The 15,079-nt window shown below is 43.0% G+C and overlaps 1 protein-coding gene across 1 annotated transcript; it reads right to left on the bottom strand.

The window, feature by feature from the left end:
- Positions 1–379: 379 nt before the first annotated feature.
- On the bottom strand, positions 380–14,556 carry MSMO1 (methylsterol monooxygenase 1). The gene is made up of 6 exons (XM_073606087.1): positions 14,401–14,556; positions 13,415–13,716; positions 9,244–9,392; positions 7,323–7,449; positions 7,046–7,200; positions 380–2,510 (listed from the first exon to the last, which is right to left on the bottom strand). The coding sequence occupies exons 2-6, from the start codon at positions 13,661–13,663 to the stop codon at positions 2,312–2,314; spliced, it is 879 nt and encodes a 292-aa protein (XP_073462188.1). The 5' UTR covers positions 13,664–13,716; positions 14,401–14,556; the 3' UTR covers positions 380–2,311.
- Between the last annotated feature and the right edge of the window lie 523 nt (positions 14,557–15,079).

Raw genomic sequence — 15,079 nt, 5'->3', positions numbered from 1 at the left:
TGGACTATTAGATATGACTGCTTATGTATACACACGTGAGAGTTGCTCACTGTCTTTTTAATAAACAAAGTTGATCTTAATACTGCACTTAGTCTGGCGCCCCCTTGTGTTTCCCTAGTGCAAAACACTGACCAACATTAAATGAATGAGTTGTTTATGGTATGCAACATTCTTCAATGATGAAATCTTTAGAGGACCACCTGTATCTTTGTATTGCCTTCCTCTATTGAGGGAGCAAGACAAACGGAGAAAGGTGAAGGGGCTCTTTTGAAATATTTGACAAAGTTCTCCAAAGACTGAGGAGACCAGTTACCATGTACTTAGTTAAAGCCCTTTTACATTAGTATTACAATTACAAACAAAAGCACAGAAACCAGGGATTGATTAACATTTTATTTCACCATTACAAAACAGAAAAAAATGACTTGAAAACAAGTTAAAGATGATTTAACAAACTGTAAGTGCTGACTATCTTTAAGGGGTATGGATCAGAGGCTCTCAATATTAGGGTGGCCAAATAAGCATATTAAACGCAACAAAATGTCTCAGAGAGACTAGGCAGTGAGGCATTTACGTTTTCTCGAACCTGCTGTGATCCTCAGTGTGACTCGGATGATAATGTGTAATATACACATGATGTGCTTAGCATGTTTCTTCTAATTGGCTTCTGTCACAAAGAGATTGTCAACTAATCTGAAGATCTGTGTGTGATAATGAAGGCTTCTGATGGTGAAATTATTCATTATCCCTTTTGGGTAACATGCAAACAGCCTGAATCTCACACATTCACTTAATGCACTGCAGGTTTGGAGCTATTTATGACCAGTCCCAGGCACATACAGGTCAGTTGAACATTAGCCATCTTGCTGTTGGTATGTCAACCGAAAATGACTATAAAACTATAAAATTTGACCCGTGTACAGCCAAAAAAGAAAACCCATGATCAATCTAATTTGATGTAAGGTTCCCAAGCAAAGCAGGATATCAACACAGCCACGTCTTAAGCAATGAGCCTTGCTTTCTCCACGAATATGCAGATATGCCAAACTGTACCAGGAAATTATATCAGATGATCGGGCTAACCATTGCAAATTGATCATCCATTCTTTTTGAGTGGAAAATGAAGGGTGAAAGGTGGTCAATTGTGCTGTTAGTTTGCATTGGGAGCAAGAAACACCAAAGCAGTTTAAGCTTGTGGCCTTTACAACAATGTACGGTCATTTTGACATATATTGAAAAGCCTTTTTTATGTACCAACACTATTTTTAAATGAAAAGATAAAAGTGCAACATAAAACCCATCCACCAAAAGCAGCACATCCTAAATTAATATAAGCAGCTTGAATGACATATTTTTTTTGAATCTGAGCTTTGTGCATGTAAACCTGAACTGTAACAGCCCACTGTGGAGCTATCCCTGTGCTGCCATTTCTGATAAGGGGGTATGCTTCTATTTTATGGATTGAGACAGCCCAACGATGACTTCAGCAGTGCAGGACATTCCCTGTGGTCGACAGTTCTTATGAGATCTCGATCACCACATTCGATGACCAATCATTACAAAACCATTTATTACATGCAATAGATGCAGGTAACAGAAGCACCAAACTACAGTTCCACTGTATACGTCTCTGGTCTATGCTTAAAGGTAATGGAAATGCAAAAAGCAACCATAATAAAAAAATTTCTCGGTTTACAGAAATAAGAATTGTGACAAATATTTGCCAACTGGTTGCTGCTCGTTGCAGTATTAAATGAGCCAAATAATTCAGTTTGAGGGAGGCCCTGATTTACAACAGCTAAAACAGCACTGTGAGCAGGGTAAGGTGTAAATTCCTGGAAAAACTTGTACCATCAACAAAAATAGAGAATCAAAGTGATTGCCACAGTGGAGAAGACACCATTCTCGACTGTGAAAAAATGTTAAATAATTATAACATGTATTATGTAAAAAAATAAAATCAAGCATTTCACTTTTATATGAACAAAGCCATCACCAAAGTGAAGGCAAGAAAAGAACCATTCTTGCAGTCTCTATATCCTTTTGAAAAGTTGCACATGGCAAGTAGCTATCGACTGTGTCTAAAGAGTTCTGGGTCACTTGGGGTTCTCAGTTTGACTTTAAGGCCAATGCGACATCTGAATGCTGGCAGGTGACAATCGGTTTGTTGCTGGTTTCCACACACATTACTCTTCTGCAGACAAGTTGCATACAAGTCCGTGTCTTCTTCCATCTGTGATAGCTGTGAGGATTTATTAAGAGCATTGCATGATCTGAATGCTAGAATATTAAGCAGCGTTTAAAAAATAAATTATTTGGTCTTCTTTGCATCTTGTGTCTTGACTTTTATTCTATAACTGTTGTACTGAGAGTCTGTGTTGAAGAGTTTGTCCCACCATGTGAATGTTGATGCGTAGTTACCAATGAAATTCATGTGATGAAAGTCATGGAAACGGGCGCCGGCATAAAATGGGACCAGGTGTAATGGATTTAGAGGAATGTCATAACCACTGAAAAAGATATGGATGTATTATTTCAAAGGCAATTCACAGAACAGATTAATGTTAAGTTAGATGATTGACAGTTCATCAAATGATATATTAATCATATAATACAAGGTTCATTTCTCTTGTGACATCAGTAAAATTTGTCTAAATGCACACAAAAAAAAACATATTCTGGCTAGTTATCCTGTCTCTGAAGCTACACATGCACTATAACAAGAAAGTAATGCTGGTTCTAATATGCATCATCTTCTGCCCTCACATCTGTCTCAGCATGGCTGACTGTATCCAATGCAGACCTAAAGGCCAAATCTTAATAGTTATGTTACATACTCAAAATAGAAAGCATTTCATTTTTATATGTATCGTCTCTATTCAGGGTTATAATAAAAAAAGGGCCACATTCTGTAATTATCCATTCTAGAGCAGCCTTTCTCAATCATTTTAACATTGAGGAACCCTTGAAATAACTTTTCAGTTTCAAGGAACCCCTGCCAAAAATTCCTTTATCTATGACTCTAATTTAATCCAATGGTACATTAGTGTCATGGTGACTGGGAAGAATCCCACTCTTAGGCGCCTTTCACACAGATGGCTATTCTGCCGCAGTTAAAAGCATGTTTTTTTTCCTGTGCAATTCAAGACTCCAGGCACTGCGATCAGCTGCATTTGCACAGTGCGATTAGTTGCGGTTGCGTTTAGCTGCGGTTTGCCATTTCCATGGCAACCCGACAGGGTACCGACTCGCACTGTTTGGTATGAATCTTGAGGGGGAACTCCACGCCAAATTTTATATAAAAAAACGGCGTGGGTTCCCCCTTCAAGAGCATACCAGGCCCTTCGGTCTGGTATGGATGTTAAGGGGAACTCCCTACGCCGAAAAAACGGTGTGGGGTCCCCCCCAAAATCCATACCAGACCCTTATCCGAACACGCAGCCTGGTCGGTCAGGAAAGGGGGTGGGGACGGGCGAGCGCCCTCCCTCCTGAACCGTACCATGGGGGGGTGAGTGCTTTGAGGGAGGGGGGCGCCCTCCCACGGCCCCCCCACCCCAAAGCACCTTGTCCCCATGTTGATGAGGACAAGGGCCTCTTCCCGACAACCCTGGCCGTTGGTTGTCGGGGTCTGCGGGCGGGGGGCTTATCGGAATCCGGGAGCCCCCTTTCATACGGGGGCCCCCAGATCTCTGCCCCCCACCCTATGTGAATGAGTATGGGGTACATCGTACCCCTACCCATTCACCTAGGGAAAAAATGTCAATAAAAAAAAAACACTACACAGGTTTTTAAAGTAATTTATTAGACAGCCCCGGAGGTCTTCTTCTGGCTTCGAGGGTCTTCTTCCGACTTCGGGGGTCTCTCCGGGTCTTCTGCCGGGCTCCTCCGCTATCTTCTGCTCTTTTGCTAGCGGTGGCCCAGACTTCTGCCTTCTTCCCTCTTCTCTTCTGATGTTGACACGACGCTCTCTCTGGCTGGAATGCTCCCTGAGCGCTCCGATGTGACTTATATAGGCGGTGACCCCGCCTATATAACCGGGTGATGTTGACCACGCCCCCTAAAACTTCACAGTCCCTGCATGCCCAGGGACTGTGACGGCATAAGGGGGCGGGGTCACTGCCTATATAAGTCACATCGGAGCGCTCAGAGAGCATTCCAGCCAGAGAGAGCGTTGTGTCAACATCAGAAGAAGAGAAGAGGGAAGAAGGCAGAAGGCAAAAGTCCGGGCCACCGCTAGCAAAAGAGCGGCAAAAGAGCAGAAGATAGCGGAGGAGCCCGGCAGAAGACCCAGAGAGCGCGGAGAAGAACTGGAGAGACCCCCGAAGCCGGAAGAAGACCTCCGGAGCTGTCTAATAAATTACTTTAAAAACCTGTGTAGTGTTTTTTTATTGACATTTTTTCCCTAGGTGAATGGGTAGGAGTATGATGTACCCCATACTTATTCACATAGGGTGGGGGGCAGAGATCTGGGGGACCCCTTATCGCCCGTCCCCACCCCCTTTCCTGACCGACCGGGCTGCGTGCTCACATAAGGGTCTGGTATGGATTTTGGGGGGGGCCCCACGCCATTTTTTCGGTGTAGGGAGTTCCCCTTAACATCCATACCAGACCGAAGGGAACCCACGCCGGTTTTTTATTTAAAATTTGGCGTGGAGTTCCCCCTCAAGATTCATACCAAACAGTGCCGGGCATTGGTGGGGATCCGAGTCGGATCCCCGTGCTTGACGCTCATTAGGAAAGGAAAAATCATTCACTTTTCCTGATGAGCAGCTCGGCGCTGTTATCTGCAGCTGAAACGGTGCACTGCGATTACCTGCGGTTATGTGCGGATAGCTGCGCTAAATCGCTCCTGGACGCAGTCAATTCTGTTCTTTTCTATCCGCACAGAACGCTAAATGCAGTGTGTGAATGGGGCCATAGGAAAGCATTGTGTGCTTTTAGCTGCGGTAGAAAATGAGAAAATCTGCGCTAAAAGCATCATTCTATCCGTCCGTGTGAAAGGGGCCTTAAAGATAGCTTAAAAAAAAAGATAGTTGTCAGTGATTATTATGTGAGAGGCAGAAATTGTTCACTGCTCAAGGAACCCCTAGCAACCTCCTAAGGAACCATAGGGCTCCACAGAACCCTGGTTGAGAAAGACTGTTCTAGATCAGGGGTTTCCAAACCTATTATACAATGGCCCGTGCCAGTGAGAGGAATTGTGCCCCATTGTTGTTGTCATTGGAGAAGTTGTGCCCCATCGTTGGTGTCGTTGGGAGGAATTGTGCCCCATCGTTGGTGTTGTTGGGAGATTGTGCCCCATCTTGGTGCCATTGGGAGGAATGGTCCTCCATCATTGGTGTTATTGGGAGGAACTATGCTCCTTTGGTTGATGTCCGTGAATGAAATACTGCCCTAGGGCCGGATAAAAGCAAGCAAAAGGCCGCAGTTTGGAGACCACTGTTCTACAGTGCCATAAAAAAGTATTCATACCCCTTGACATTTTCCATATTTTGTCATGTTACAACCAAAAATGTAAATTTATTTTATAGTGATTTTATGTGATAGACCAACACAAAGTGGCATATAATTGTGAACCCCCTTTACTCTGACACCCCCTTTAATCTCAGTAAAAATACAGCTATTCTGTGAAGCCCTTAGAGGTATGTTAGAAAACCTTAGTAAACAAACAGCACCATGAAGGCCAAGGAATGGTCAGGTCAGGGATAAAGTTGTGGAGAAATTTAAAGCAGAGTTAGGTTATAAAAAAAATATCCCAAGCTTTGAACATCTCACGGAGCACTGTTCAATCCATCATCCGAGAATGGAAAGAGTATGGCACAACTGCAAACCTATCAAGACATGGCTGTCCACCTAAACTGACAGGCCGGGCAAGGAGAGCATTAATCGGAGAAGCAGCCAAGACGCCCATGGTAGCTCTGGAGGATCTGCAGAGATCCACAGCTCAGGGGGGAGAATCTGTCCACATGACAACTATTAGTCATGCACTCCACAAATCTGGCCTTTATGGAAGAGTGGCAAGAAGAAAGCCATTGTTGAAAAAAAGCCATAAGAAGTCCTGTTTGCGAGAAGCCATGTGGGGGACACTGCTAGCAGTCAGATGAGACCAAAATTTAACCTTTTGGCCTAAAAGCAAAATGCTATGTGTGGCGGAAAACTAACACTGCACATCACCCTGAACACACCATCCCCACTGTGAAACATGGTGATGGCAGCATCATGTTGTGGGGATGATTTTTCTCAGCAGGGACAGGAAAGCTGATCAGAGTTGATGGGTAGATGAATGGAGCCAAATACAGGGCAATCTTAGAAGAAAACCTGTAAGAGTCTGCCAAAGACTTGAGACTCTGGCAGAAGTCCTCCTTCCAGCAGGACAACAACCCTAAACATACAGCCAGAGCAATAATGGAATGGTTTAGATCAAAGCATATTCTTGTGTTAGAATGGCCCAAGTCCAGGCCTCAATCCAATTGAGAATCTGTGACAAGACTTGAAAATTGCTGTTCACAGACGCTCTCCATCCAATAAGAATCATAGAAAAAGAGATCCCCCTTTATTGGGACTTTAACAGGCCACCACCTCTTAGGGTAAAAATGGAATTTTATTGTAATACTTAAAAAAGACGTAGAAGCGTCTATAACATACAAGATAAAAAGTCATTCCATACCTAATAAATACAGAATCAGATCACAAAATGTATACAGGGTGAAAAAGGTAGATATACCCTCACAGGGGTGGTGTGCCCCGATACTAGATGAGTAGTATTTTTTTTTTCATTTGGCAAGCAGGGTGAAAGAGGAAAAAAAATAGATTCCTCCATCCACACAAATGAGACTGAGGAAGGAATCCCCCCCACCGTGTTTCAACTTGTAGGTTTGACAAAGTAACAATCTAACAATCCACTTCTATCAAACAGGGACGGCCACACACTGATCGAAATTCAGCCAATGCCTGCTGAACTTCGATCTGTTTATGTCCAACTTTATAGTAAAATCAGCTAGCACAAGTCACAAGCAAATGTTTATTAGATATGAACTCTGCTTACCTGTGGACATCTATTGTTTCCAGAAGTCTGACTGTAACCCAGGCCCATAGAAGAATGACGTGATTACAGAAAATCATGATTCCGATAAAAAATCCAGCTCCTAATATCAGTGTTTCCAGAGGATGTGCATACTCAGCCTGCATCCCAAATGGAGACTGCAACACATACAGCACATTATAACCATGTACCTCCAATCCATCAGTAACAGACTTTATTTAAAGAGAAAATATTATTCATAAAACAGAATTCAGTTGAAGAAACAAGAAACTGTAATTACCATAAACTCATGATGTACTTTGTGGATGTACTTATAGATGCGTTTGTGGTGAAGTGCACGGTGGAGGAAATAATGCCAGGTATCTTCAATGACGGCACAACCAAAACATTGCGCTAGTAATACATACCTGTAATCACAAAAGCAAAGCAATGGAGTTGATACATAGACAGAAACAGTTTACTTTCTATGCAATACTCCCTATGTAACTACTAACATAAGGCGGACGCTATTATCAGTTTAAAACACGCAAGAATATATTATGCTTAAAGAAGACCTCTCACTTTAATATTTTAAGTGCTCTGTCCCCAGGGGGTGCCCCCCTCCTTTCTCTCCCGGGGCCATCAGGCAATGTACTTGCAAGGACATGGCTGCTTGATAACCTTGTCTCCGTTCCAGGTACTTGCCCAAAACAAGCGGCGGCAATAAGAATATGGCGGAAAGTGGAGGGGGGCCAGGGGATAGGGCATGTCAATAGGAATATGGCAGAAAGTGACAAGGGGCTAAGGGATAGGGCATGTCAGCCTTCTTTCTGCCACCACTTGTCTTGGGCAAGTGCTTAGAGCAGAGAGAAGCACCAGTTATGAAGCAGCTGTCTTCTTGCTAGCTAGCTACATTGTTGGGTGGTGGGGCGAGTGGGGGGGGGGGGGGGGAGGTGGGTCACCCCATCCAACCTCGTAGCTGGCTTACAAAGCATGTAGAAACATGGGACATAGTACTACATAAAAAAAAAAATTGGAGAAATATATTAGATAAGAATGTGTTTTGTAGATGTCTATTCTTCTGTGTTCACCTCAACATAACATCTGCAACTGAACATACAATTAAGGATCAAGCAAAGGTACTGTAGATTGTATCCAGCTTAGTAACTGTATGCACACATTTAAACAAGTGCTGGACTGACTACAGGATGACAGTTATATATCATGTACTTTCCCTATGGCCTGGGAACTGTCAGGGTCCATCAGTTGTCATACTTGTTTTTGTTATTTTATCTCTCTTCGCTGAATGCGGTTTTCTAAATTTGATATTTCAGGCAATTTCAACCACTTTTCAATTGAACACTTCAAGGTAATCTTGACCATTTTGAGTGCATCCATGCTGTTGTTTGCCTTGATCTATTTTAACATTTGTGCAAAAATAAGCTAAATAAAAGTTGTTGAATTGCTTGAGGATTGACCTGTGTATGGCCAGCATAAAACTTCAGATTAACTGCAGACCTAGGCACTGCACTGGGAGGTGAAAGCACTGGGTTTTACAGAAGTTTCTGTGTTACAATTCCCCTTTACAGTACTCAGGCCAGTTATTATTCAACACTGAATTTAACACAGAACAGATATGCACATTTGTGAGTTCTATTGCAAGCTTGTTGTTTAGCTTGGTTTTGGGGATGCACTTATAGGTTAACTCCAGGCAGATCTTACAGACACTGATTAATGAAAATAAGTACAGGCATACCCCACTTTTAAGTACACAACGGGGTTTATTTACTAAAGTTGGAAAGTCCAAAATCAGGCTCACTTCTGCATAGAAACCAATGAATCCAGCTGCTTTCCATGGGGGCACCCATGCAGGCTCGCTCCCAAGTCCCGCTGCTGCATCCATTGACACTGACAGTGGGATGCGGCCCCGCTCCCATGTCACTGGATTTGATTGACAGCAGCGGGGGCCAATGGATGCTGATCAAATGTTGGTTTTCCTGCATGAACGATCAACAAAAGCCGGTTGTTAGACCAGCTTCTGTTGAATAGACAGCAGTACACATGAACCGAAAGTTGGCTGGTTCAGCAGAATTTTTATTCCGTGTACACCGTGATTAAATATGAAAGCCATGCGTTGTCAGTTTTAAGAAAGATCATCAATGGCAGCCCCCCCCCATTTCTCTTCTGTTAGGTTTCCTTTAAAACTGATAAAAGTCTCTCACCATCGAGGCATGCTATTCCAGTCATATGGAATGTTGAAGAACTCTGTGAAGTAGTATGTGCCGCAGATCAGAGGAAGCTGGATGCAGAAATGATTGAACAGGAGCATTTTAAAGCATCTCCACTGGCCTTCCCATGTCTCCGGCCTGTCCTATAATAAATGATATATGGATACAATCAGAACATGAGATGCCAGTAATAAGCATACAGTCAATACACAAGATGTTGAAAAAAAAAGTAAAATAAATAAAAAAAAGCCACTGACTTTACACGTGCCAGTATGTGTTACATCCAGGACAGCCTTTCTTAATTTTTTCACCCCAGAGGAACCCTTGAAATATTTTTAGGTCTTGGGGTGTATGAATTTATCAGGGGGCAGTGAAAATAATGTCCCCTACATTGATGATGTGGCAAGAATGCTCCCTTTACAGTGGTGGTCAGAATGCTACCCTCGCAGAGAGTAAAAAGATCACTGGTGTCATGCCACTGGCTCTACCAAGTGGGTTTGGGTCCTAAACTATGGAGGCATCTTCAGATGAGAGGCAAATCAGCCTCAGGTCAAGGAAGCCTTATCAACCTCTGGTGGAACCCTGGGGTTCCATGGATGAGATGACAGCGATACTTTTAGACTCTACATTGACAAAAGGGGAATCAGAGATTTTCAATTTCTGGCAATGCTCCTAACAATGGGCAAAGCAACCAATCAGTTTCAGGCCTCATTCACACTGGCACTTTTATGTTTAGCTTTTCTAAACACAGAAGAAGTGATGTGGGAAGTAAAAGCAACTTTATGCTTCCCAGATCACTTTTCCCTACATTTATATGTTCCTGTTTCAAAGACGGTTTAGTTGCGTTTATATGTGTTTATAATTGGATCCTGGACACACAGAATGCTATTTTCTCTAAACACAGGTAAACTGCACCTAAATCCAGGTAAACATACATTGTGAACGATAACACAGATTTATAAATGTCATCTAAACGCATATATAGACACAGGTTTGACAGTGGCCAGTGTAGATGAGACCCGAGGTACATCATAAAATTATGATGGGCTCTTGTGAACAATTCTTTTATACACGATACAGGGGGTCCCCTACTTACAAACATCCGACTTACAAACGACTCCTACTTACAAACGGAGGGAGACAACAGGAAGTGAGAGGAAATCTACCCCTAGGAAGGGAAATTCACTCCTGTAAGAGTTAATATGGGAAAAAGGTGTCTCCACTGATGCTTTATCACCTATCCTTATTTCCCTAATAACCCCAAATTTTCAAAATCCAATTGTCATTGGGACAGAAAGTGAGGTGAAATCTTCTGAACAGGGACACAGACAGCAAAACAAATGTTGCAGGGGTGATAACCCTTCCCTATGCTATCTACAAAACTTAAAAATAGATTTTTTGGCTGGAGCTACACTTAAAAAATGTACCTGTTCCGACTTACAAACAGATTCAACTTAAGAACAAACCTAAAGTCCCTATCTTGTTTGTAACCCGGGGACCCCCTGTACCCAAAATCACAGTGGAAAAGTTCACATAGTCCAAATATTTCGAAATCTTGTGTAAACTATTTGAAATGCTCCCGTCATTCTATAATGCATTTAATCAAGAAGTCACTCTCATGAAAACCCCTAAGTGGTTCAGCTGTTAAACATTTTAATGGTGAAGGTCTGTTCAATAAACTTAATTTGCAACAGTTCCAATATACAAAGTACAGATACATATTATGTATAGCTATTACTGAGCTCTTTGTCTGAAACATTGAAGAGCTTTAAAAAATTCAATGGTACAGTATATAAAAAATAACCTGCTATAAAGATAAAGTAACACTGAGCACCGAAATCAAACACAGCAAAGTGAAATGATCCGCATACTGGTAAAGATTTATGTGACAGTCACATGTCACCTATCATTAGCTTATGGTAGCCATCAAAAATAACCAGATATGGGTTACAGAACATCAATATACCAGGATATTAAAAACAGTTTAAGAGGAATATAACATCATATGATATGCTTAGACCGGTTCTATTTACCATCACTGTAAGGCCCCTTTCACACTACCGTGCCTTCAAAGTCGCACGATTTTGATGCAATTTCAGGGAATGCCTGTGTAACTCGCATCAAAGTCGGACCAAAGTTGTACAGGGACTACTTTGAAGTCAGTAAAACTTGAAGTCGCACAGATATAAATGGTACTCATTGGAAATCACAGGGGTATGACTTGTCATGCGACTTTGCAGTCCCAAGTCCCAGGACAAGTCGCACAAGTGTGAAAGGGGCCTAAGTATTCTAATTATTAATTTTTGTTTTTGAAACTTTCCTATAAATGTCGTAAAAATAAATGCTTAAAATGAAATGAAAGCATGGGTAATGTAAATTATTGGAAATATATCAAGCAAACAATCATTACGTAAAGGAATAGAAGTCCAACCATATTCCTAAAGTCCATGCTACTTATACAAGAACTAAGCATGGATTTTGAGACTCCATAGCTTTCATATATCACATATCATTGCATGAAGTTAACCTTGAATCACGGGCCCTAGATTTATTGCTCTCACTCCATTTGCAGCGATACCTCATATCTGGCGCAATTTATATTTACATACAAATGCTCGCCCTACCATGCTCATTTGAATTGGGTTGTGTATGGAAGTGAATGCAGTGTATTTGAAAGTATTTTAGATCTTTTTTTTTCTTTGTTTGTTTAACATTATTGCTATCACAAGGGGGCTAACATGCTATGTGATACCCTCCTATCTGATAGCTTTGGGCAGGTGACAGGTGCTTTTAATGGAGACTTCAGGGGTCTATGAGGCCCCCAATGTTTCCCTTAACCTCCACTGCAGCTAATCAAGCACAGATTGTGCTTAATTTGCTACATCCTTAGCTACAAGGATTGACAGCTGTGAACCCGCTTCTGGGTTTATTAGTCGTGGGGGAGGGGGGGGGGCTGGGGAACGGGTGTGGCAAAGGGCACACATTCACAGTGTAAGTGGGCATATCTCATACCTGCTGGGCTACTGTGGAAGCTGACAATCACCGTAGTAGTCGGTTACTGGGTCCTGTGTGCATTCCTCTCTACGAAGTGACCTCAAGGGGTCGCTCGCTCAGCACTAAGGATGAGCTCCGGCGTGTTCGCATGGCGCACGTGCCGAGCCCGCCAGGAAGTCGGCACGGCGCAGCGCTAATCACAGGCAGGGAGACATTTCCCGATCTCTGCAGCCGCACATCGGGAAATGTCTCACTGCTTGTGATTAGCGCTGCCCCGTGCCGACTTCCTGGCGGGCTCGGCACGTGCGCCATGCGAACACGCCGGAGCTCATCCCTACTCAGCACTGCTGCCATTAACAGAATGCCTTGTATATTTTTTTCAATGGATATAAGGAGTTCTCAGTTTGGACAAGGTGGAGATTGTTAAATCACCATCTCAGTTCTCCAATACAAGGTGTTCCAGGAATAGCAACAATGGCAAGCAAGTGAAACCCCGTGGTCAATGTGCAGAAGGTAAGCCCTGACCTGTAAAGCTAGGTCAGTGATGGTGAACCTTGGCACCCCAGATGTTTTAAAACTACATTTCCCATGATGCTCCACTACAATGCAGAGTGCATGAGCATTATGGGAAATGTAGTTCCAAAACATCTGGGGTGCCAAGGTTCGCCATCACTGGGCTAGGTTGACACTTATACAGCTCTGTGAGATGCATTTTGTATGGGCACAGCAGCCCATTCATTTAAATGGACTGCTTTGCCTTCAGATAATGCAGGGAAAAGGTCCCTGTACCTTTTCCGAAAACACAGGCCCATGTGAAACCACAAGGGCGGTACCCAGTGTGTGGGTGCCATTAGGGTTAATGGCACCCCCCTAAGCATCTCCTGAGTGGCAGAGCGATTTTCGGTGCAGGAGGTGACAGCCGTGAAAACAGGTGTGAATATGCAGCTGCAACCACCCACACAAGTGTGAACCTATCCGAAACCTGAAAAGATCGGAGCTTTGACTGTAGTAGCATTGACTACTACAGTGATTCTCAACTTCCCCCGAGGTCCTTCAGGTATAAGATATACAAACTTACACTGTGCCAAGCTGGACTGATGGAACTATGCAATAAAGATTATATCTGGAGCTATTGATAAAGAGGAAAAATGATATGTAAAGACGGACGCACCTGCTGGATTTTAAACCTCTGCATGAATGGAATGAACTGAAAGAGAAAGCCAGGCAGGCAGAACATGAAGTAGATGGCTTCATGGACAATGAGGGATCCCCATGTGGCAATTTGGAACTTGGTGTAGTTGTCCAGCATGTAGATCCAGGCATGTTTAAATGGTCGTTGTAGAGGATTGTCTGGCAGGAGAGAGTCAATGTATTCAACAGCAAGGTATGCCGAGCTGAGGATGCTGTCGTTGGAAGCCATCGAGGAGTCTTAGTACATGAAGAGTGACAGAGCAATGGGGTTTTCAGGGGAGTCTGCAACAAACACATATATACTATTGTCATTATAGAGAATACAGCAACATCCGGGGCAGTCCTTGTCCTAACACATTATATAACACAATACCCATATACATTCTACTGGGTGTACATAGCTATCTATCTATACACACATACTGTATATATATTTAAATTCATACACACAATACCTATTTTACTGTGCCAGTGTCTATATTTTATATACATATATATATATATATATAAACACACAATCATCTACTAATAAATATGCACACTATATGTCTAATAAAAATGCAATGAAATACAAGCTGGATGTTTGTTTCTAATTAAACGATCACAAATAATAAACATGCATATTGATATGTGGGCAGCGATTGTATGATGATTGTAAATGATTGATGTTTTTTGTCTGTTCACCCCTTCTAAGTCGATCTAGGGGTGCTCGGTCGCTCTATGGGGGAGATGTACTAAAACTGGAGCCTTACATAGTAACCAATCAGCTTCTAACTTCAGCTTGTCCTATTAAGCTTTGATAATAAAACCTAGAAGCCCATTGGTTGCTATGCACACCAGATTCTGTGTGCACCAGTCTTAGTAAATCTCCTGTTATATGTATGATTCTAATATACATATATAATGATCTATATCATAATAATACTATTATACAGTAGTGTATTATAGAAGGATGGAAGCGCTCACCTTCCTCAGGACGCCGGCAGTCTGTCAACGCTCTGCACCCTTCCCTCCTCTTTATATGTTGAACTTTTTCCTCTTCAGCACCAGGACAGAGAATGCTCAGCTGTCACGCAAACACCGAGCGATGTCTTTCCCGGCCTGCGATTGGCCACCACTGCTACGCACTACCGACGTCACGGGAGCGGCTTCGGTTTCTATTGGAAGCCGGCATGGAGTGAGCCTAAGCAGACTCGGACTAGTAACCAATCGGCATCCGGGGCTGGTCCTTGTCACCATTACCACACCCCCAAGAAGGGACTACGTTTGTTACATGTCCGACGAAGTGCTCGCTAAGGGGGCGGAGCTGGAAGCTAGGGTGGTTGCTAGGGTAACAGCACCGGCCTTCAAATCTGAGGCGCGGGAAGGAAGCGCTTGTCGTTTAGCGTTTTGTTGTATTTGGACTCGGAGCCGACAGGATGCGGCGCGGTGAACACTCGCTTCGAGTTAAAATTCGCTTGACAGTGTATGAAAGGGTTAACGGAGCTATCGCTGCATAGGTGGGGGGAGGAGGAGACGGTCATTTGACGCGGCGAGATTCTAAGCAGTGCTCAGTCCATGTGTATAGGTGAGGTGTTATGTACTGTGCTGTGTCCGCATACTCCGGACAGTGCTGACAATCAGGATTTACTGGATGTCAGGAGTG

This window comes from Aquarana catesbeiana, linkage group LG01 (genome assembly GCF_042186555.1).
Source record: "Aquarana catesbeiana isolate 2022-GZ linkage group LG01, ASM4218655v1, whole genome shotgun sequence".
In the NCBI taxonomy this organism is placed as follows: Eukaryota; Metazoa; Chordata; class Amphibia; order Anura; family Ranidae; genus Aquarana; species Aquarana catesbeiana.
This window is presented reverse-complemented; position numbering and strand designations above follow the sequence as displayed.

What these genes read in the sequence shown, in the direction of transcription:
- MSMO1 (XM_073606087.1), bottom strand. Translation starts at nt 13,663, where the DNA reads ATGGCTTCCAACGACAGCATCCTCAGCTCGGCATACCTTGCTGTTGAA. An exon ending in TGGAATAGCATGCCTCGATG is followed by an intron (nt 7,450 to 9,243) that starts GTGAGAGACTTT and finishes TTGTGATTACAG; the next exon opens with GTATGTATTACTAGCGCAAT. An exon ending in GAAACAATAGATGTCCACAG is followed by an intron (nt 2,511 to 7,045) that starts GTAAGCAGAGTT and finishes TATCTTTTTCAG; the next exon opens with TGGTTATGACATTCCTCTAA.